Raw genomic sequence first — 21,129 nt, 5'->3', positions numbered from 1 at the left:
AGGGTCCATCCCCAATAGAGGGGCGTGCAGGAGGCAGGCGATCAGTGATTCTCTCTGCTCATTGAGGTTTGTCTCTCTCCCTCTGCCTTCCTAGGGTGGATGGATGGACGAATGGGTAGATGGATGGAGGGGTGGAGGGATGGAGGGATGGAGGTTGGTCTCAGAATGACCTGGATGTGTGTGCTGTGCATCATTTCTGAGATCCTGTGAAAACCAAGGGTCCCCCCGCACCCTTTCACACATGGGGCGTGGTTTCTATTCAAAACCAGGGCTTTGCAGTCTCGGACACTGTTGGCTGTTTTGACGGGATTTATTTTTAATTTGGGGGTGGGGTGGGGTGCTGTCCTGTGCATCTTAGGGTGCCTGGCAGTGCCTCCCATTACCCTAGGCCCGGTTGTGACAACCATCAGTCCGTTCTCCGTGTCTGGGAGTGAGTTTGGTCGTTTATTTTGTTCTTTAGATTCCACGTCGAAGGGAAATCTAGTGGTAACTCACCCTTCTCTGACTGGCTGATTTCTGGCAGCCTGAGACCCTCTAGGCTCATCCCAGCTTTGGCAAATGGTAGGGTCTCATTCCTTTTTAAGGCCGAGTAATGTTCCCCTGTGTGCAGGCACTGCCTCTGCTGGATCCTGTCGTCTTATTCATGGCACGTCGGATGCTTCCATATCGTGGCGCTGGTTTCATGTTTCTGTGACTCCTTGTCTGTCTTTGTTGTTGGTGGTGATTTTTTGTTTGTTTTTCCATGACTTTCTTAATGTGAAAGGAGCCCAAACATTCTAGGAATGACCAGGGAAATCCCTGCCTCCTCCCTGATTTCCACTGACAGGAAACCTCTGAATCCCCAGCGTTTCCTAGCTTCATGCTTTCACAATTATGTTCTCACCTTCCACACACAGGAAATCTAGGGACCCTCCCCCTCCACACACACACAGACACAACACACACACACACACACACACACACACACACCTCCCCTAGGGTCTCATCCTCCTGACTCTCCAGCGACCTTGCCCTGACCTTCAGGTGGGCCCCCTACCTCTGGGGGAAGGACGACTGGGGGTCCTGTGTTCATAGCTGCTGCCCTTGAGAGAAACCTGGTCTCTGAGAATCCTGGAAAGTGGCTCTTGCCTCTGGAAGGTCCCGTAGGGCCTGTGAGAATTCCTCCTTCTTGTTGGTTAATCCTCACCGAGGATGCTCTTCCATTGACTTGTAGAGAGAGGGGAAGGGAGAGGCAGACACAGAGAGAGAGACAAGGATGTGGGGGTGACACAAAGATTGGTTGCCTCATGCACCCACTCTTTGCCCGGCCAGGAATTGCGCCTGCAACTGAGGGATGTTCCCATCACGTGGATCCTACAGTCTATGGGCCAACGCTCTATCCACTGAGCCACACCAGCTGGGGTGGACATTTCTCATTAAAATTCTTGCTTCCTCGATATTTCCAAGAGGAAAGAGCATTATCTGTGATGAGATTATGTATATGAGACCTGTTAATCCTGCTATAGTGTCAACAATAAAAATAAAGCATTATGTAATTGAGATAAGATACAGGTCACATGAAATTTAACAACTTAACTATTTTTTGATACATTTTTATTGATTTCAGAGAAAGGGAGAGGGAGAGAGAGAGAGAAGCATCAGTGATGAGAGAGAACCGTTGATTGGCTGCCTCCTGCAGGCCCCACACTGGGGATTGAACCTGAAAACCAGGCCTGTGCCCTTGACCAAGGATCCAACCGTGACCTCCTGGTTCATAGGTCGATGCTCAACCACTGAGCCACGCTGGCTGGGCATTTTTACTTGTTATTTATTCTTTTAAAATCGATTCTAGGGAGAGAAAGGGATAGAGAGGAACCGAACCTGGGACCCTCCGCGACCCTCGGCACCCAGGCCCACGCTGGAACCACTGAGCCACACCCGCCAGGGCCGGGCCTGTGTGCCTGGGGCCCTTCAAACGCTGCGGACACGTGCTGAGGGCTCAGAGGCCAACACCCCCTGGGGCCGCGGGGTGTTTCTCTCCCGGAAACCCTGTCTAAGGAGATTTTGGAGAAAGGATCAATGCCTGGTCTCTAACCAATCACAGGGCGGGGCGGGAACAGGAAGTGAAGCCCAGAGCGTGTGTGTAAAAAGGCGGGTCTCAGCCCCTGGCTCAGAGCTCGCCAGGCCAGGCTGCGGGAGGAGCGGTGCAGACCGGGCGCTGCGGAGGCGGTGAGTGGGGCGAGGGCGTCCGAGGCCGGGCGAGGCCGGGCGTTTGGAAGGGAGTGAGGACCGATGGATGGACCGATGTTCGGAGGAAAGGATGGGTGGATGGATGGATGGATGGATGGATGGAGGGATGGATGGATGGATGGGTGGATGGATGGAGGTTGGTGTCAGAATGACCTGGATGTGTGCGCTGTGCATCATTTCTGAGATCCTGTGAAAACCAAGGGTCCCCCCGCACCCCCTTCACACGGGGGTCTGTGGTTTCCATTCAAAACCAGGGCTTTGCAGTCTCGGCCACTGTTGGCATTTTGACCAGATTCATTTTTATTTGGGGGGTGGGGTGGGGTGCCATCCTGAGCAACTTAGGGTGCCTGGCAGTGCCTCCCCTCCCCCAGCCGGGGTTGTGACAACCACCAGTCCGTTCTCCCGGTCTGGGAGTGACTGTGGTCGTTTATTTTGTTCTTTAGACTCCACGTCGAGATGGATGGCAGCAACGGTCGGGAGAATGTGTCAGACTTAACTCGGGGAGCGGGAAACTCTCCCGTTACACGAATGAACCCCGCATCGGGAGCTCTGAGTCCTCTTCCCCGGCCCAATGGAACTGCCAGCGCCCCCAAGAACCAGGTGGTGACCCCAGAGATGTGCTGCTACTGCTTCGATGTCCTCTACCGTCACCTCCATGGCTTCCCTCAGCCTCGACGGCCTGGATTCCCCGATGAGCCCTATCCGCTCTTCGTGACGTGGAAGACGGGGCGGGACCAGCGGCTTCGTGGCTGCGTTGGCACCTTCTCTGCCATGAATCTTCACTCGGGGCTCAGGGAGTACACGCTAACCAGCGCACTGAAGGACCGCCGGTTCCCGCCCCTGACCCCAGAGGAGCTGCCGCCCCTTTCCTGCTCCGTCTCCCTCCTGACCAACTTTGAGGAAGCCAGGGGTTATCTGGACTGGGAGGTAGGCGTCCATGGGATTCTGATTGAGTTCAGCCACGAAAACGGTGTCAGAGGGGCGGCCACATACTTACCGGAGGTCGCTGAGGAGCAAGGCTGGGATCAGACCCAGGCAATCGACGCCTTGCTCCAGAAAGGTGGCTTTCAGGCCCCCATCACCAGGGAGTTCAGAGAAACGCTCAGGCTCACCAGGTACCGCAGTGAGAAGGTCACAGTCAGTTACGCAGAATATGTTGCTTCTCGACAGCACCGTCTCCAGAATGGCCCTCTTCCTGCCCCAACCCTCTACAGTCACTGCTCCGGACACACGGCTGCGTGACCAGCCATGCCATTCAGTCCGGGCATCCAACACCGCGGAGCCAACTGGTCACCCTGTTGGCAAGGAATCCAGGAGACAGACCCCGTACGAGTGTCAGGACTGCAGCAAAAGGTTCGGTTATAAATCTCAGTCAGACCTTCACCGGAGGACACACACAGGAGAGAGACCCTTCCAGTGCCGTTACTGTCCCAAGAGATTCATTCAGGCCTCGGACCTGCACGTCCACCATCGGATCCACACGGGCCGGAAGCTGTACTGCTGCACCGTCTGCCAGGAGAGGTTCACCCACGCGTCCACGCTGCGCGGCCACGAGCGGGTCCACACCCAGGAGAGGCCGTTCCAGTGCGACGTCTGCCTCAAGAGCTTCAGCCACCGAGGGAACCTCAACGTCCACATGCGCACCCACACGGGCCGGAAGCCCTACCGGTGTCCCCAGTGCGACGGGGCCTTCCGCCAGCTGGGCACGTTCCAACGCCACCGAAGGACCTGCCAAGGAGCGCCCCTGGGGCTCCGGGTCCCTGCTGACCCAGGAGGAAAGGACGGGTCCCCTCTGGTGCAGGAATGGCCTATGAGCCCTTAGACAGTGGGGTGCTATGAATTAGAATTGGGGTCCCCCAATAATTACTGGCCCCATATTGTGTTAGTCTTGCTGTTTTTTTCAATAAATATTTCACGATTCAGCCCTTATCCCTTGTTTGTCTTCCTGTTGTCCTTTATTTCTATGTAAAATAGGGAGGTCCCAGGAGAGTGGCCAGATTCCCTACAGAATACCCTGTGCAATATGGAAGTCTAATACATCACATTTTTATTTTCTCAAAAATAGATATTCTTATTCATTTCTCATAGGACGGGATAAGGAAGAGAGAGATAGAAACATCAATGATGAGAGAGAATCATTGATGGGCTGCTTCCTGCACGCCCCCTACTGGGGATGGAGCCCGAAACCCGGGCATGTGCCCTTGAATAGAATTGAACCTGGGACCCTGCAGTCTGCAGGCCAACACTGTATCCACTGAGCCACACCATTCAGGGCCACAGCATTTTTGAGATGCGTGTGTTCTGAATTATTCTTTTATTGGACATCCACATTTCACTGAGCCTCATGTTTTGAAAGAGAGAGAGAGATAGAATGGTTGCTTCCTGTAGGCACCTGGACCCAGGATTGAACCCACCACCCAGGCATGTACCCTGACTGGGAATGGAACCGGCAACTTTTCGGTGCTCAAGATGATGCTCAACCACTGAGCCCTGCCGGCCAGGCAACATTCACTGATTCTTGCATGTGCCGTGACCAGGAATTCAACCCGAAACCTTTGCGTATCTGGACAATGGCCTAACACCTGAGCTACCCAGCCAGGGTTGAACAGTTTTAGTTGTTAAGTTGTAACTTGAATTTATTTATTTATTTATTTATTTATTTATTTATTCATTCATTCATTCCTTTATTTTTAAATAACTTCCTATCTTAAAAATATATTTTATTGATTTTCAGAGACGAAGGGAGAGGGAGAGAGAGAGAGAAGCATCAGGGATGAGAGAGAACGGTTGATTGGCTGCCTCCTGCAGGCCCCACACTGGGGATTGAACCAGAAACCCAGGCCTGTGCCCTTGACCAAGGATCCAACCGTGACCTCCTGGTTCATAGGTCGATGCTCAACCATTGAGCCACGCTGGCTGGGCTTTTTTACTTTTTATTTATTCTTTTAAAATCGATTCTAGGGAGAGAAAGGGATAGAGAGAAACCGAACCTGGGACCCTCCGCGACCCCTCAGCACCCAGGCCCACGCTGGAACTACTGAGCCACACCCGCCAGGGCCGGGCCTGTGTGCCTGGGGCCCTTCAAACGCTGCGGACACGTGCTGAGGGCTCAGAGGCCAACACCCCCTGGGGCCGCGGGGTGTTTCTCTCCCGGAAACCCTGTCTAAGGAGATTGTGGAAAAAGGATCAATGCCTGGTCTCTAACCAATCACAGGGTGGGGCGGGAACAGGAAGTGAAGTCCAGAGCGTGTGTGTAAAAAGGCGGGTCTCAGCCCCTGGCTCAGAGCTCGCCAGGCCAGGCTGCAGGAGGAGCGGTGCAGACCGGGTGTTGCGGAGGCGGTGAGTGGGGCGAGGGCGTCCGAGGCCGGGCGAGGCCGGGCGTTTGGAAGGGAGTGAGGACCGATGGATGGACCGATGTTCGGAGGAAAGGATGGGTGGATGGATGGATGGATGGATGGGTGGGTGGATGGGTGGGTGATGGATGGATACAAGAATCCACCAATGGACGCACAGATAGCCGGACAGACAAATCTCTCTCTTTTCCCCTCTCTCTTTATATGCTTGGCTGAGTGTTTACAAAGGAGTTAGAGTGGTGAATTTCAGGTTGTGCATTTTGCCACCGTGAGAAAGTATCTGGCCCCACCTGGTTTGGCTTGGTGGGTGGAGCATCAGCCTGTGGACTGGAAGGTCCCAGGGTTAGTTCCCGTCGAGGGCACACGCCAGGGTTGCAGGGTCCATCCCCAGTAGAGGGGCGTGCAGGAGGCAGGCGATCAGTGATTCTCTCTGCTCATTGAGGTTTGTCTCTCTCCCTCTGCCTTCCTAGGGTGGATGGATGGACGAATGGGTAGATGGATGGATGGAGGGATGGAGGTTGGTCTCAGAATGACCTGGATGTGTGTGCTGTGCATCATTTCTGAGATCCTGTGAAAACCAAGGGTCCCCCCGCACCCCTTTCACACATGGGGTGTGGTTTCTATTCAAAACCAGGGCTTTGCAGTCTCGGACACTGTTGGCTGTTTTGACGGGATTTATTTTTAATTTGGGGGTGGAGTGGGGGCGCTGTCCTGTGCATCTTAGGGTGCCTGGCAGTGCCTCCCATTGCCCCAGGCCTGGTTGTGACAACCATCAGTCCGTTCTCCGTGTCTGGGAGTGAGTTTGGTCCTTTATTTTGGTCTTTAGATTCCACATGGAAGGGAAATCTAGTGGTAACTCACCCTTCTCTGACTGGCTGATTTCTGGCAGCCTGAGACCCTCTAGGCTCATCCCGGCTTTGGCAAATGGAAGGGTCTCATTCCTTAGTCTGGCCGAGTAATGTTCCCCTGTGTGCAGGCACTGCCTCTGCTGGATCCCGTCGTCTTATTCATGGCAGGTCGGATGCTTCCATATCCAGGCGCTGGTTTTATGTTTCTGTGACTCCTTGTCTGTCTTTGTTGTTGGTGGTGATTTTTTGTTTGTTTTTCCATGACTTTCTTAATGTGAAAGGAGCCCAAACATTCTAGGAATGACCAGGGAAATCCCTGCCTCCTCCCTGATTTCCACTGACAGGAAACCTCTGAATCCCCAGCGTTTCCTAGCTTCATGCTTTCACAATTATGTTCTCACCTTCCACACACAGGAAATCTAGGGACCCTCCCCCTCCACACACACACAGACACACACACACACACACACACACACACCTCCCCTAGGGTCTCATCCTCCTGACTCTCCAGCGACCTTGCCCTGACCTTCAGGTGGGCCCCCTACCTCTGGGGGAAGGACGACTGGGGGTCCTGTGTTCATAGCTGCTGCCCTTGAGAGAAACCTGGTCTCTGAGAATCCTGGGAAGTGGCTCTTGCCTCTGGAAGGTCCCTTAGGGCCTGTGACAATTCCTCCTTCTTGTTGGTTAATCCTCACCAAGGATGCTTTTCCATTGAATTTTAGAGAGAGGGGAAGGGAGAGACAGACACACACAGAGAGAGAAACATGAATGTGGGAGAGACATAGCGATTGGTTGCCTCATGCACCCACCTTATCCGAGCCCAGGAATTGCGCCTGCAACTGAGGGATGTGCCCTTGACATGGATCCTTCAGTCCATGGGCCAACGCTCTATCCACTGAGCCAAACCAGCTAGGGTCAAAATTTGTCATTAAAAATCTTGCTTCCTCAATATCTCACGGATCATTTTCTGGGATGAGATTATATACGTGGCACCCATCAATCTATTCATTCAGACAGATCATTATCCCATTAATCCATTCATTCAGACAGATCAGGGAATTGAGGGCAAGGGTCGTGAGGTGGGTGGCAGAGAACTCGGTGGGGATAGGGTTTCCTTTTGTGGTGCCCAAAACTCAGTTCTGGACCCAGACAGTGGTGAGTGCAGAACAGCATTTGCAAGGCACTTAGTGGCCCCAAACTGCCGCCTTTAAGGAAGAGTTAGGCCCTGGCTGAGGAGCCCCGTTGGTTAGAGCCCCGGGTCAGGACGGAAACAAGAACCCACCAATGGACGCACAGATACCCGGACAGACAAGTCTCTCTCTTCCCCTCTCTCTTCGTGTGCTGGGCTGAGTGTTTTAAAAGGAGTTAGAGTGGTGAATTTCAGGTTGTGCATTTTGCCACCGTGAGAAAGTATCTGGCCCCACCTGGTTTGGCTTGGTGGGTGGAGCATCAGCCTGTGGACTGGAAGGTCCCAGGGTTAGTTCCCGTCAAGGGCACACGCCCGGGTTGCAGGCTCCATCCCCAGTAGAGGGGCGTGCAGGAGGCAGCCGATCAGTGATTCTCTCTCCTTATTGATGTTTGTCTCTCTCTCCCTCTCCCTTCCTCTCTGAAATCAACAAAAATCTATGAAAAGGAAATGTCTGGAGGAGCTTCAAACTCCTGGGGTTGTTTTGAGCTGTCCTTTGTCTGGAGCAAAGCAGGGAATGTTGGGGGCCATCTTAGGTTCCTATTCAATAGAGATTACGTCCCATGGAATTCCAGGTTGTGAACATTTTTTTTCCCTGTATTTTCCTACAGAATCATGGCCAAACAGTGATTAAAATTTACCAGTGGAATTGCTGTATCTTATCTTTTTTTTTAATTGGTGATTTGTGTGTGTGTGTGTGAGAGAGAGAAACAGAGAGAGAGGCTTGGTGTTGCACTTAGCATTGCATTCACTGGTTGACTCTTGTCTGTGCTCTGACCGGACCTGGAACCTGCAAACTGGTCTCGGGGGACGAAGCGCTAACCACCTGAGCCACCGGCCAGGCCCCTGCATCTCGTCCGGAGGAGAAGCTACAGACGCTGATGTTCCTATTGAAGTGGATTTTGGAGCCCAGCGGGTGTGGCTCAGGTGTTGAGTGTGGACCCATGAACCACAGGTCACTGGATTGTTTCCTGGTCAGGCACATGCCCAGCTTTCAGGCTGGTTCCTCATTGGTGGAGTGCAGGTGTCAACTGATTGATGTTTATCTCTCTCTCAAATCAATACAATGAAATATTTTTTAAAAAGAAGAATACTATGGGTTAACTTCCACGGCATTAAATACGGGACCAGTGAGGGGTGTTTGGTATTGGGTGGGTCAGCAGGGTAACTCACCGCATTCTCTCCTCTCTTCCCCCAGCACTGTGCACCGTTACCCGTCCGTCCCTTCTTCCGCTCTCCATCAGGACTGACTTCAGGGCGGGTTTGCTCCAGTCCCAGTGGAGCCATTTCCAGTGACGATGCCTACATTCCAGATGTGTTCAGATGGTCCTGGGAACCCGCAGGGCATTCTGGGCTGGGGGCTGCCACCGTCCAGACCGCCCCCTGGACGCCTCCCCGAGGGACAGTACCGGGACTCTGAGATGGGGCACGTGCTCTTCAGAGCCTTCCACCCCCCGGAGGGCTCGGACCCCCTCCAGAGCCTGCACACGATGGACGCGCTCCTGCACCGGTGGCTGAGGCCGGATGTGCGCACCATGAGGCAGATCCTGGACCAGCTGGTGCTGGAGAAGTTCCTGACCTGCATGCCCCTGGAGCTGCAGGTGCTGGTCAAGGAGAGGAGGGTGCAGAGCTGCGATGAGCTGGAGGTCCTGCTGCTGAACAAGGAGAAGCCCAGGAGATGGGTGAGGGGGGCCCGCAGGATGGGCAGGGCAAGGGAGGCCAGTCATGTACACGGTAGCAGAGAGGGAGAGGGAGAGAGAGATTGAAACATCAATAATGAGAGAGAATCATTGATTGGCTGCATCCTGCATTCCCCACCATCGCATTGAGGATCCAGCCCGCAACACGGTGGTATGCCCTGGCCGGGAATCGACCTGTGACCTCCTGGGTCAGAGGTAAATACCCAACGGCTGCGCCACGGCGCCCAGACACAGGAGCTTCCTTAGAGGGACATCTTCCGACATTTGTTCTCCCTTCCTGAGGCTCGCTTCCCCAATGACCTCAGATTAACCCCAGGAGGTAGACTTGTCGGTGCTGCCTCGCGGGCGAGGAAACTGAGGCACAGACCAGGTGCAGGGATGGCGCCGGGCTCTCCAGGGAGCCCGTGGCCATGTTGGGAGACATGTTTGGTTGCCACCATGTGGGCGGTTGCCATTTTATTGATTGATTGAAAGAATTCCTTTTTAGAGAGAGAATGGGGAAGGGGAGAGAGAGGGAACACCCCTGTGTGATTCCACTGAACGTGTGAGTGTGAGGAGCACACACGCCAGGAGGAGGTGCCTCCGGGTCTCATCCTGCTTCATTTCCTCCCGCAGACGGTGGTCACCCTCCATGGGCAGGAGTATCTTCAGGAGAATTCCGACGAGGAAGCCGGGGACACAGACCTCGGGGTGGACTTGTCCGTGAAGTCCCCATCCCCCATAAGTAAGGCGGGGGCACATCCTGAGAACAGCCCCGAGGTCCTCGGAGAGCCGGGGAACCAGCCAGGACCCAGTGACGTGGTGTGGGGACAGGTGAGTTTGTGACGCCCTGATCTGTGGGGATGGGTGGGAGCCGGTTCCAGGGGCCGCGGTGCCCATAGCTGCTACAGCATTTGGGAATTCTGACACAGGCTAGCAGGGGACCCCTGAAGGCATGCAGGGGAAGCATTCAATCCACGGGCATTTCTGAACCAATGTGGACCATAAAGAGTCACTGACCTTTGACCTTGGTCCACAGGCCAGTAGAAATCTAATGTTCCTCTGGGCATATCAGGGTGAGGAGTGGGGAGAGCCGGGTCCAGAATCTCTTTGCTTCCACAAATGGAGGCAGCCAGCAGTTGAAATGCCCAGGGGAGGTACGCCTAGAGAATGGAGACTGAACACTGTGGCCTTGGCCAGTGTTTTCAGTGGTTCCAGCATCAGACCTAGGATTGTAGGTTTCCCAGTCAAGGGCACATACCTGGGTTGCAGGATCCATTCCCTGTCCAGTTTGGGGACGTGCAGGAGTCAACCAGTCAAGTGTCTCTCACGTCTGTCACACTGATGTTTCTCTCTCTCTCTCTCTCTCTCTCTCTCTCTCTCTCCTCCCCTCATCCTCTCTGCATCGCTCTCTCTGTCCACCTCTCTTCCTTGCTCTCTAAAAATCAATGGAAAAAATATCCTGGGGTGAGGATGAACAACAAAAAGAGTAAGGAGTACAATGTATGGGCTTGACGTAAAGCTGTGATGGGTGTACATAACAACAGACTTGGGAGTTGGGGGTGATGGGATTGGCCCCAACGAGGTCTAGACAGAGCCCCAAAACTGTGGTGTTAGGTAAGTTGGGGTCTCAGGTCAGGGAGATGGACCGGATGGGGCAGTGGTTGGCAAACTCATTAGTCAACAGAGTCAAATATCAACAGTACAACGATTGAAATTTCTTTAAGAGCCAAACTTTTAAACTTAAACTCCAGGGGCCAAAGAGCCGCATGAAGCTCGTGAGCCGCAGTTTGCCGACCACTGGGATGGGGGAAGGAGGGACAGAGCTTCCCAGCCCTGGTTTCCGACACATTTAACCACCCTTGTTTGCCCACTGTCAGGGGCAGAGAGTCCTCCTGCCAGAGACGATGCTGAAGACAAGTGACCCACAGGGTGTGGGGCCCGTGGTGAAGGTGGAGGAGGTGGAGAAGGATGTGATGGAGGACGGGGAAGAGGCAGTTCTCACATCTCCAGAGGCTCCGCTTCCCAGCAGTCCTGGTGAGTCTGGAACTGGGCTTCCAGAGCAGTTACTGATGCTCCCTGTGCTGGGGATCCGGGGGGCACGCGTCGTGGTCCTCCTTTGGGGACATTGGCTCTCAATGCCAAGCCTTCTCCGCCACGGACTCCCTGGGTCCTAAGGCCAGTCTCTCCGTCTGTTGGTTGATGGGAATGTTCTCAACCAACATGGGCTCTGGTTCAGAGGCGTTTGGTAGTGTTAAAAGTGCTCTCTCTACATATATACTTCAATGGATTGTTAGAGAGAGTGCAGAGGAGATAGAGATAGAAGCATCGATGAGAGAGGAAATCAAGGCTTGCCTGCCTCCTGCATGGCACCCACCGGAGATGGAGCCCCACAATCCGGGCATGTGCCCTGACAGGGAGTGGAGCTGGCCACCTCTTGGTTCCTGGGTGGATGCTCAATCCCTGAGCTGGCCTGAAACGTCTTTTATTAATGTTGTGTGTTGAACCCTTTCTTTCAGGAGAATCGGTGAGGACAGAGGGGGAGCAGAACCCCCAAGAAGGAATTGGCCTTGAACATGTGGATGCTGCTGACGTACCTCCCACCCATGTTCTGGAGACACAGGCCTTGACTCAGTGTCCGAAGAGAAGAGGTTCTTGGAATCCAAGCGTTGTCCCCAAGAGAAAAAGGGGGAACAGTCCCACCCCCCAAGAGGAACATCAAGAAGCAGCCGTGCCATTGGACCAAGGACAAGTCACAGGACAGCACGGGTCCAATTCAGTCGGGGCATCCAACACCGTGGAGCCAACTGGTCACCCTGTTGGCAAAGAATCCAGGAGACAGATCCCGTACGAGTGTCAGGACTGCAGCAAAAGGTTCAGTTATAAATCTCAGTTAGACCTTCACCGGAGGACACACACAGGAGAGAGACCCTTCCAGTGCCGTTACTGTCCCAAGAGATTCATTCAGGCCTCGGACCTGCACGTCCACCATCGGATCCACACGGGCCGGAAGCCGTACTGCTGCACCGTCTGCCAGGAGAGGTTCACCCACGCGTCCACGCTGCGCGGCCACGAGCGGGTCCACACCCAGGAGAGGCCGTTCCAGTGCGACGTCTGCCTCAAGAGCTTCAGCCACCGAGGGAACCTCAACGTCCACATGCGCACCCACACGGGCCTGAAGCCCTACCGGTGTCCCCAGTGCGACGGGGCCTTCCGCCAGCTGGGGACGTTCCAACGCCACCGAAGGACCTGCCAAGGAGCGCCCCTGGGGCTCCGGGTCCCTGCTGACCCAGGAGGAAAGGAAGGGGTCCCCTCTGGTGCAGAAGTGGTCTATGAGCCCTTAGACAGTGGGGGTGCTATGAATTAGAATTGGGGTCCTCCACTAATTACTCATGTTTTCTATCGGCCCCATATTGTGTCAGTCTTGCTGTTTTTTTCAATAAATATTTCACGATTCTACCCTTATCTCTCCTGTTGTCCTTTATTTCATTGTAAAATAAGGAGGTCCCAGGAGAGTGGCCAGATTCCCTATAGAATACCCAATGCCATGTGGATGTCAGATACACCACATTTTTTTTTCTAAAATAAATATATATTTTTATTCATTTTAGAGAGGAAGGAAGACAGAAGAGAGAGATGGACACATCAATGATGAGAGAGAATCATTGATTGGCTGCCTCCTGCACACCCCCTACTGGAGATGGAGCCCACAACCTGGGCATGTGCCTTTGAATGGAATGGAACCTGGGACCCTTCAGTCTTCGGGACAATGATGTATCCACTGAGCCAAACCAGCCAGGGCCACAGCATTTTGGAGATGTGTGTGTGTTCTGAATTATTCCTTTATCTGATACCCACATTTCACTGAGCATCATGTTGAGAGAGAGAGAGAGATTGGTTGCTCCCTCTAAGCACCTGGACCCAGGATTGAACCCACCACCCAGGCATGTGCCCTGACTGGGAATGGAACCAGTAACCTTTTGGTGCACAAGATGATGCTCAACCAACTGAGCCTTTTGGACATCGGAGCTCGGTGGCCACACCCAGAGATGAGGGTCTGCCTGCTGTGGGGGTGGCTCCCCAGAGGATTCCCGGGTTTGGCTGACTCTGCTGGGTCAGAGCTCTCTGGCTGCACAGTGTGGACACCGTGGTGGCTGCTCCGTGGTGACTCCAGGTCTGCAAAGTCCACTTCAGTGGCTGGAACACCCACCTGGATGCCCAGCCCACACATGATGGACCCCGCTGTGTCGTCCGGGAGGTCTGCTCATCACCACCCTGGTCCCCACACCTGCACATTGTCCTGGGGGAAGAGTTAGGACTCAGGAGGAGGGTGAGTGGGGACCATCTCTTCATCCGTGGCCCCCGACTGCATGCATCCACACAGCTGGGCTACGTGTTGGCCATGAAAACCTACGGAAGCAGCCCTGTTGGGGTGATCAGTGGTTAGACCCTCAAACCGAAGTATCCCCAGTTCACTTCCCATTCAAGGGCACCTACCTTGGTTGCAGGTAAACTCCTGGCCCCTGTTGGAATACATGCGGGTAGCAACCAATCTATGTTTCTCTATTTCTCTCTCTCTCCTCTCTTCCACTCTCTCTAACAATCAGCGGAGCCCTTGCTGGTGTGGCTCAGTGGATACTTGGTCCGCCTGCATACGGAAGGGTCCCGGCTTTGATTCCGGTCAAGGGCACATGCCCAGGCTGCAGGCTCGATCCCCAGTGTGGGGCGTGAGGGAGGCAGCCACTCAATGATTCTCCCTCATCATCGATGTTTCTATCTCTCTCTTTCTTCCTCTCTGAAATCAATATAAAACATTACAGATATCAATAAGAAAATGTTAATAAACACATATCCACAATTACTTGAAATGTAAGTGGATTAAATGCTCCAATTAAGGGTGGAATATAATGCGGGCCCGGCACTGCAGAGGCGGTGAGTGGGGCGAGTGCAGGGGTTTGGAAGTCAGTGAGGACAGATGGATGGACCAATGCTGGGAGAGATGGATGGCTGGTTGGATGGGTGGATGGATGGATGGATGGATGGAGGGATGGAGGGATGGAGGTTGGTGTCAGAATGACCCGGGTGTGTGCGCTGTGCATCATTTCTGAGATCCTGTGAAAACCAAGGGTCCCCCTGCACCCCTCTCACATATGGGGTATGGTTTCTATTCAAAACCAGGACTGTGGCGGGAGCGCAGGCGCAGGGGCCGAGCTGAGCTGAGTCCCGCCGGCCTCCCAGGCGCCGCCTCCCGTCTTCCGGGCCCGGGCACCTCGGGGGGGTTCCGGGCGCGGAGACCGCGGGCGCCCCGATGGAGGCAGCCCCGCTGGCGGGGCCCGGCGCGCCGCAGCCGCAGGCGCAGGGCCCCGCGGACCCCGTCGCCGGTCTGCTGCCCAGGCGGCGGGGCAAACTCTTCACCTGGAATATTTTGAAAACAATTGCCCTGGGTCAGATATTGTCCTTGTGTATATGTGGAACAGCCATCACCAGCCAGTATTTGGCAGAAAAATACAAAGTGAACACCCCCATGCTTCAGAGCTTTATCAACTATTGCTTGCTGTTTCTAGTTTCTACAGTGATGCTGGCATTTCAATCAGGTATGCCGAGTGTGGGAATTAACTGTTTTCAATGACCTGTCATCATGAAAAAGTGTGGTTTTTAGGCATTTAAAAAAATGAAACATGAGGCAAAAGTAAGAACAGGAAAAACTATTGCTGCCTTTATAAGAGTCATTAGAAAAGTCTGACACCTCTGAATTCTGTGAAAGTACTGATTAGAGATTCATGCATAATCTCTGGCATTGTTGATTAAAATGAGTAGCACCAAACTGGAACAGTACAAGTGGTCAGAAAAATTAAAATTTTTAATTTTTTAATGTCAGTAAAATTACAAGTTAGGTTGATAAGATTAAGAGACAATTTTAAAAACACTTCAACAATGCGGTACCATCTCACACCTGTCAGAATGGCTATCATCAACAAATCAACAAACGACAAGTGCTGGCGAGGATGCGGAGAAAAGGGAACCCTCGTGCACTGCTGGTGGGAATGCAGACTGGTGCAGCCTCGGTGGAAGATACTATGGAGTTTCCTCAAAAAGTTAAAAACGGAACTCCGATTTGACCCAGTAATCCCACTTCTAGTACTATATCCCAAGGAATCAGAAATACCAATCAGAAAGGATATATACATCCCTATGTTCATAGCAGCACAATTTACAACAGCTAAGATTTGGAAACAGCCTAAGTGCCCATCAGCAGGCCCCAATAGCCTTTTACACATCTTGAAAAGACAATGGTGGAAGTACATCCTGCTGGGACTAGCAGACGTGGAGGCGAATTACCTGATTGTCAGAGCGTACCAGTACACGACTCTCACCAGCGTCCAGCTTTTGGATTGCTTTGGAATTCCTGTGTTGATGGCTCTCTCCTGGTTCCTTCTTTATGCAAGATACAGAGTGATCCATTTTGTTGCCGTGGCTGTCTGTCTGCTGGGCGTCGGAACGACGGTTGGCGCGGACATATTATCAGGGAGGGAAGACAATTCAGGCGGTGATGTACTGATTGGTGACGTCTTGGTTCTTGTTGGGGCTTCCCTCTATGCCATTTCAATGTGTGTGAAGAGTACATGGTGAAGAAGCTGAGCAGACAGGAGCTTTTAGGAATGCTGGGCTTATTTGGAACAATCATCAGTGGCATACAGCTATTGCTTGTGGAATGTAAGGATATTGCCCGAATTCATTGGGACTGGAAAATTGCCCTGCTGTTCGCGGCATGTGCCCTCTGTATGTTCTGTCTGTACAGCTTCATGCCACTGGTGATGAAGGTTACCGGTGCCACCTCAGCGAACCTGGGCCTCCTGACGGCTGATCTCTACAGCCTTTGCTTTGGACTCTTTCTCTTTGGCTGTAAGTTTTCGGGGCTCTACCTCCTGTCCTTCACCGTCATCATGGTGGGCTTGGTCCTCTCCTGCTCCAGCCCGACGCGCCCCCAGCACTGGCATGGACAACCTGGGCCTGAAGCTGGAGGAGAGCCTCCCGGAGACCGCCTCCGCCTTCCTGTAGCTGGAGAAGCCGGAGTGTGAGCGCCACCGAAGCTTGGCAGGGAGTGCCGGCCGCAGACCCAGGCACCCGCCCTTCCTGGCTGAAGAGGGTGCTGCCGCCCCACTTCTTACACCTGCTTACGCCCGTGAGGTTCTCAGGAAACTTCCTCAATGAAAGGGCTCATAGGCAGCATCATCATGATACCGAGGGCCGGTGTGCAACTTTACAAAAACTGCATGTGAGCTTTTCTTGGGGGGATAAAACTATAATAAAAGAAATTGAGAGTAAGTGTTCACATTATTAAAAAAAATTCTGATTTCATGGAAAACAAAAACAAAAACCCAGGACTGTGCAGTCTCGGCCACTGTTGGCATTTTTGACCGGATTCATCTTTATTTGGGGGGTGGGGTGGGGTGCTGTCCTGTGCATTTTTGGGTGCCTGGCAGAGCCTCTCCCCGCCACCCCCAGGCCAGGTAGTGACAACCATCAGTCCGTTCTCCGTGCCTGGGAGTGAGTTTGGTCGTTTATTTTGTTCTTTAGATTCCACATGGAAGGGAAATCTAGTGGTAACTCACCCTTCTCTGACTGGCTGATTTCACGCAGCCTAAGACCTTCTAGGCTAATCCCAGCTTTGACAAATGGTAGGGTCTCATTCCTTTTTAAGGCCGAGTAATGTTCCCCTTTTTACAGGCACCATTTCTGCTTGATCCCATCGTCTTATTCATGGACACGTCCGATGCTTCCATACGGTGGCACTAGTTTCATGTTTCTCTGTGACTCCATGTCTGTCTTTGTTGCTGGTGGTGATTTTTTGTTTGTTTTTCCATGGCTTTCTTAACGTGAAAGGAGCCCAAACGTTCTAGAAATGACCAGGGAAATCCCTACCTTCTCCCTGATTTCCAGTGACAGGAAACCTCTGAATCCCCAGGATTTTCTAGCTTCATGCTTTCACACATGTGTTCTCACCTTCCACACACAGGAAACTCTAGGGAACCTCACACACACACACACACACACACACACACCCGTCCCCTAGGGTCTCATCCTCCTGACTGTCCATTGACCTTGCCCAGACCTTCAGGTGGACCCCCTCCCTGTGGGGGAAGGATGGCTGGGGGCCCTGTGTTCATAGCTGCTGCACTTGAGAGAAACCTGGTCTCTGAGAATCCTGGGAAGTGGCTCTTGCCTCTGGAAGGTCCCTTATGGCCTGTGAGAATTCCTCCTTCTTGTTGGTTAATCCTCACCGAGGATGCCCTTCCATTGACTTGTAGAGAGAGGGGAAGGGAGAGGCAGACACAGAGAGAGAGACAAGGATGTGGGGGTGACACAAAGATTGGTTGCCTCATGCACCCACCCTTTGCCCAGCCAGGAATTGCGCCTGCAACTGAGGGATGTTCCCATCACGTGGATCCTACAGTCCATGGGCCAACGCTCTATCCACTGAGCCACACCAGCTGGGGTGAACATTTCTCATTAAAATTCTTGCTTCCTCGATATTTCCAAGAGGAAAGAGCATTATCTGTGATGAGATTATGTATATGAGACCTGTTAATCCTGCCATAGTGTCAACAATAAAAATAAAGCATTATTTAATTGAGATAAGATACAGGTCACATGAAATTTAACAACTTAACTTTTTTTGATAGATTTTTATTGATTTCAGAGAAAGGGAGAGGGAGAGAGAGAGAGAAGCATCAATGATGAGAGAGAACCGTTGATCGGCTGCCTCCTGCAGGCCCCACACTGGGGATTGAACCTGAAAAGCAGGCCTGTGCCCTTGACCAAGGATCCAACCGTGACCTCCTGGTTCATAGGTCGATGCTCAACCACTGAGCCACGCTGGCTGGGCATTTTTACTTGTTATTTATTCTTTTAAAATCGATTCTAGGGAGAGAAAGGGATAGAGAGGAACCGAACCTGGGACCCTCCGCGACCCTCGGCACCCAGGCCCTCGCTGGAACCACTGAGCCACACCCGCCAGGGCCGGGCCTGCGTGTCTGGGGCCCTTCAAACGCTGCAGACACGTGCTGAGGGCTCAGAGGCCAACACCCCCTGGGGCCGCGGGGTGTTTCTCTCCCGCAAACCCTGTCTAAGAAGATTGTGGAGAAAGGATCAATGCCTGGTCTCTAACCAATCACAGGGCGGGGCGGGAACGGAAGTGAAGCCCAGAGCGTGTGTGTAAAAAGGCGGGTCTCAGCCCCTGGCTCAGAGCTCGCCAGGCCAGGCTGCGGAAGGAGAAGTGCAGACCGGGTGTTGCGGAGGCGGTGAGTGGGGCGAGGGCGTCCGAGGCCGGGCGAGGCCGGGCGTTTGGAAGGGAGTGAGGACCGATGGATGGACCGATGTTCGGAGGAAAGGATGGATGGATGGATGGATGGATGGATGGATGGATGGATGGATGGATGGATGGATGGGTGGGTGGATGGATGGATGGGTGGATGGATGGATGGGTGGGTGATGGATGGATACAAGAATCCACCAATGGACGCACAGATAGCAGGACAGACAAATCTCTCTCTTTTCCCCTCTATCTTTATATGCTTGGCTGAGTGTTTACAAAGGAGTTAGAGTGGTGAATTTCAGGTTGTGCATTTTGCCACCGTGAGAAAGTATCTGGCCCCACCTGGTTTGGCTTGGTGGGTGGAGCATCAGCCTGTGGACTGGAAGGTCCCAGGGTTAGTTCCCGTCAAGGGCACACGCCCGGGTTGCAGGCTCCATCCCCAGTAGAGGGGCGTGCAGGAGGCAGCCGATCAGTGATTCTCTCTGCTCATTGAGGTTTGTCTCTCTCCCTCTGCCTTCCTAGGGTGGATGGATGGACGAATGGGTAGATGGATGGATGGAGGGATGGAGGTTGGTCTCAGAATGACCTGGATGTGTGTGCTGTGCATCATTTCTGAGATCCTGTGAAAACCAAGGGCCCCCCGCACCCCTTTCACACATGGGGCGTGGTTTCTATTCAAAACCAGGGCTTTGCAGTCTCGGACACTGTTGGCTGTTTTGACGGGATTTATTTTTAATTTGGGGGTGGGGTGAGGTGCTGTCCTGTGCATCTTAGGGTGCCTGGCAGTGCCTCCCATTGCCCTAGGCCTGGTTGTGACAACCATCAGTCCGTTCTCCGTGTCTGGGAGTGAGTTTGGTCGTTTATTTTGTTCTTTAGACTCCACATGGAAGGGAAATCTAGTGGTAACTCATCCTTCTCTGACTGGCTGATTTCTGGCAGCCTGAGACCCTCTAGGCTCATCCCGGCTTTGGCAAATGGAAGGGTCTCATTCCTTTGTCTGGCCGAGTAATGTTCCCCTGTGTGCAGGCACTGCCTCTGCTGGATCCTGTCGTCTTATTCATGGCACGTCGGATGCTTCCATATTGTGGCGCTGGTTTCATGTTTCTGTGACTCCTTGTCTGTCTTTGTTGTTGGTGGTGATTTTTTGTTTGTTTTTCCATGGCTTTCTTAACGTGAAAGGAGCCCAAACGTTCTAGAAATGACCAGGGAAATCCCTGCCTCCTCCCTGATTTCCAGTGACAGGAAACCTCTGAATCCCCAGGGTTTCCTAGCTTCATGCTTTCACACATGTGTTCTCACCTTCCACACACAGGAAACTCTAGGGAACCTCCTACACACACACACACACACACACACACACACCTCCCCTAGGGTCTCATACTCTTGACTCTCCAGCGACCTTGTCCTGACCTTCAGATGGATCCCCTACCTCTGGGGGAAGGATGGCTGGGGGCCCTGTGTTCATAGCTGCTGCCCTTGAGAGAAACCTGGTCTCTGAGGATCCTGGGAAGTGACTCTTGCCTCTGGAAGGTCCCTTAGGGCCTGTGACAATTCCTCCTTCTTGTTGGTTAATCCTCACCGAGGATGCTTTTCCATTGAATTGTAGAGAGAGGGGAAGGGAGAGCCAGACACACACACACACATACACACACACACACACACACACACAGAGAAACATGAATGTGGGAGAGACATAGCGATTGGTTGCCTCATGCACACACCTTATCCGAGCCCAGGAATTGCGCCTGCAACTGAGGGATGTGCCCTTGACATGGATCCTTCAGTCCATGGGTCAACGCTCTATCCACTGAGACAAACCAACTAGGGTCAAAATTTGTCATTAAAAATCTTGCTTCCTCAATATCTCACAGATTTTTCTGGGATGAGATTATATAAGTGTCACCCATTAATCCATTCATTCAGACAGATCATTAATCCATTCATTCAGGCAGATCATTAATCCATTCATTCAGGCAGATCATTAATCCATTCATTCAGACAGATCAGGGAATTGAGGGCAAGGGTCGTGAGGTGGGTGGCAGAGAACTCGGTGGGGATAGGGTTTCCTTTTGTGGTGCCCAAAACTCAGTTCTGGACCCAGACAGTGGTGAGTGCAGAACAGCATTTGCAAGGCACTTAGTGGCCCCAAACTGCCGCCTTTAAGGAAGAGTTAGGCCCTGGCTGAGGAGCCCCGTTGGTTAGAGCCCCGGGTCAGGACGGAAACAAGAACCCACCAATGGACGCACAGATACCCGGACAGACAAGTCTCTCTCTTCCCCTCTCTCTTCATATGCTTGGCTGAGTGTTTTTACAAAGGAGTTAGAGTGGTGAATTTCAGGTTGTGCATTCTGCCACCGTGAGAAAGTATCTGGCCCCACCTGGTTTGGCTTGGTGGGTGGAGCATCAGCCTGTGGACTGGAAGGTCCCAGGGTTAGTTCCCGTCAAGGACACACGCCCGGGTTGCAGGCTCCATCCCCAGTAGAGGGGCGTGCAGGAGGCAGCCGATCAGTGATATCAC

The 21,129-nt window shown here is 53.0% G+C and overlaps 2 protein-coding genes and 1 pseudogene across 2 annotated transcripts; all 3 read left to right on the top strand.

Moving 5' to 3' along the window:
• Positions 1 to 2,359: 2,359 nt before the first annotated feature.
• LOC129147546 (AMMECR1-like protein) lies at positions 2,360 to 4,051 on the top strand. Its single transcript, XM_054710085.1, has 4 exons — positions 2,360 to 2,365; positions 2,522 to 2,597; positions 2,669 to 3,467; positions 3,667 to 4,051. Exons 1-4 carry the CDS (start codon positions 2,360 to 2,362, stop codon positions 4,049 to 4,051), a joined length of 1,266 nt encoding a protein of 421 aa, XP_054566060.1.
• Positions 4,052 to 8,914: 4,863 nt separating this feature from the next.
• LOC129147545 (zinc finger and SCAN domain-containing protein 5B-like) lies at positions 8,915 to 12,662 on the top strand. Its single transcript, XM_054710084.1, has 4 exons — positions 8,915 to 9,298; positions 9,932 to 10,129; positions 11,176 to 11,332; positions 12,124 to 12,662. The coding sequence occupies exons 1-4, from the start codon at positions 8,915 to 8,917 to the stop codon at positions 12,660 to 12,662; spliced, it is 1,278 nt and encodes a 425-aa protein (XP_054566059.1).
• A 1,926-nt stretch (positions 12,663 to 14,588) lies between these two features.
• Positions 14,589 to 16,354, top strand: LOC129147727 (solute carrier family 35 member F2-like; annotated as a pseudogene).
• The last annotated feature ends 4,775 nt before the right edge of the window (positions 16,355 to 21,129 follow it).

Source organism: Eptesicus fuscus, chromosome 21 (genome assembly GCF_027574615.1).
Source record: "Eptesicus fuscus isolate TK198812 chromosome 21, DD_ASM_mEF_20220401, whole genome shotgun sequence".
NCBI lineage: Eukaryota > Metazoa > Chordata > Mammalia > Chiroptera > Vespertilionidae > Eptesicus > Eptesicus fuscus.
Note: the sequence above shows the minus strand (reverse complement) of the source record. Positions and strands in the feature narration are given on the sequence as shown.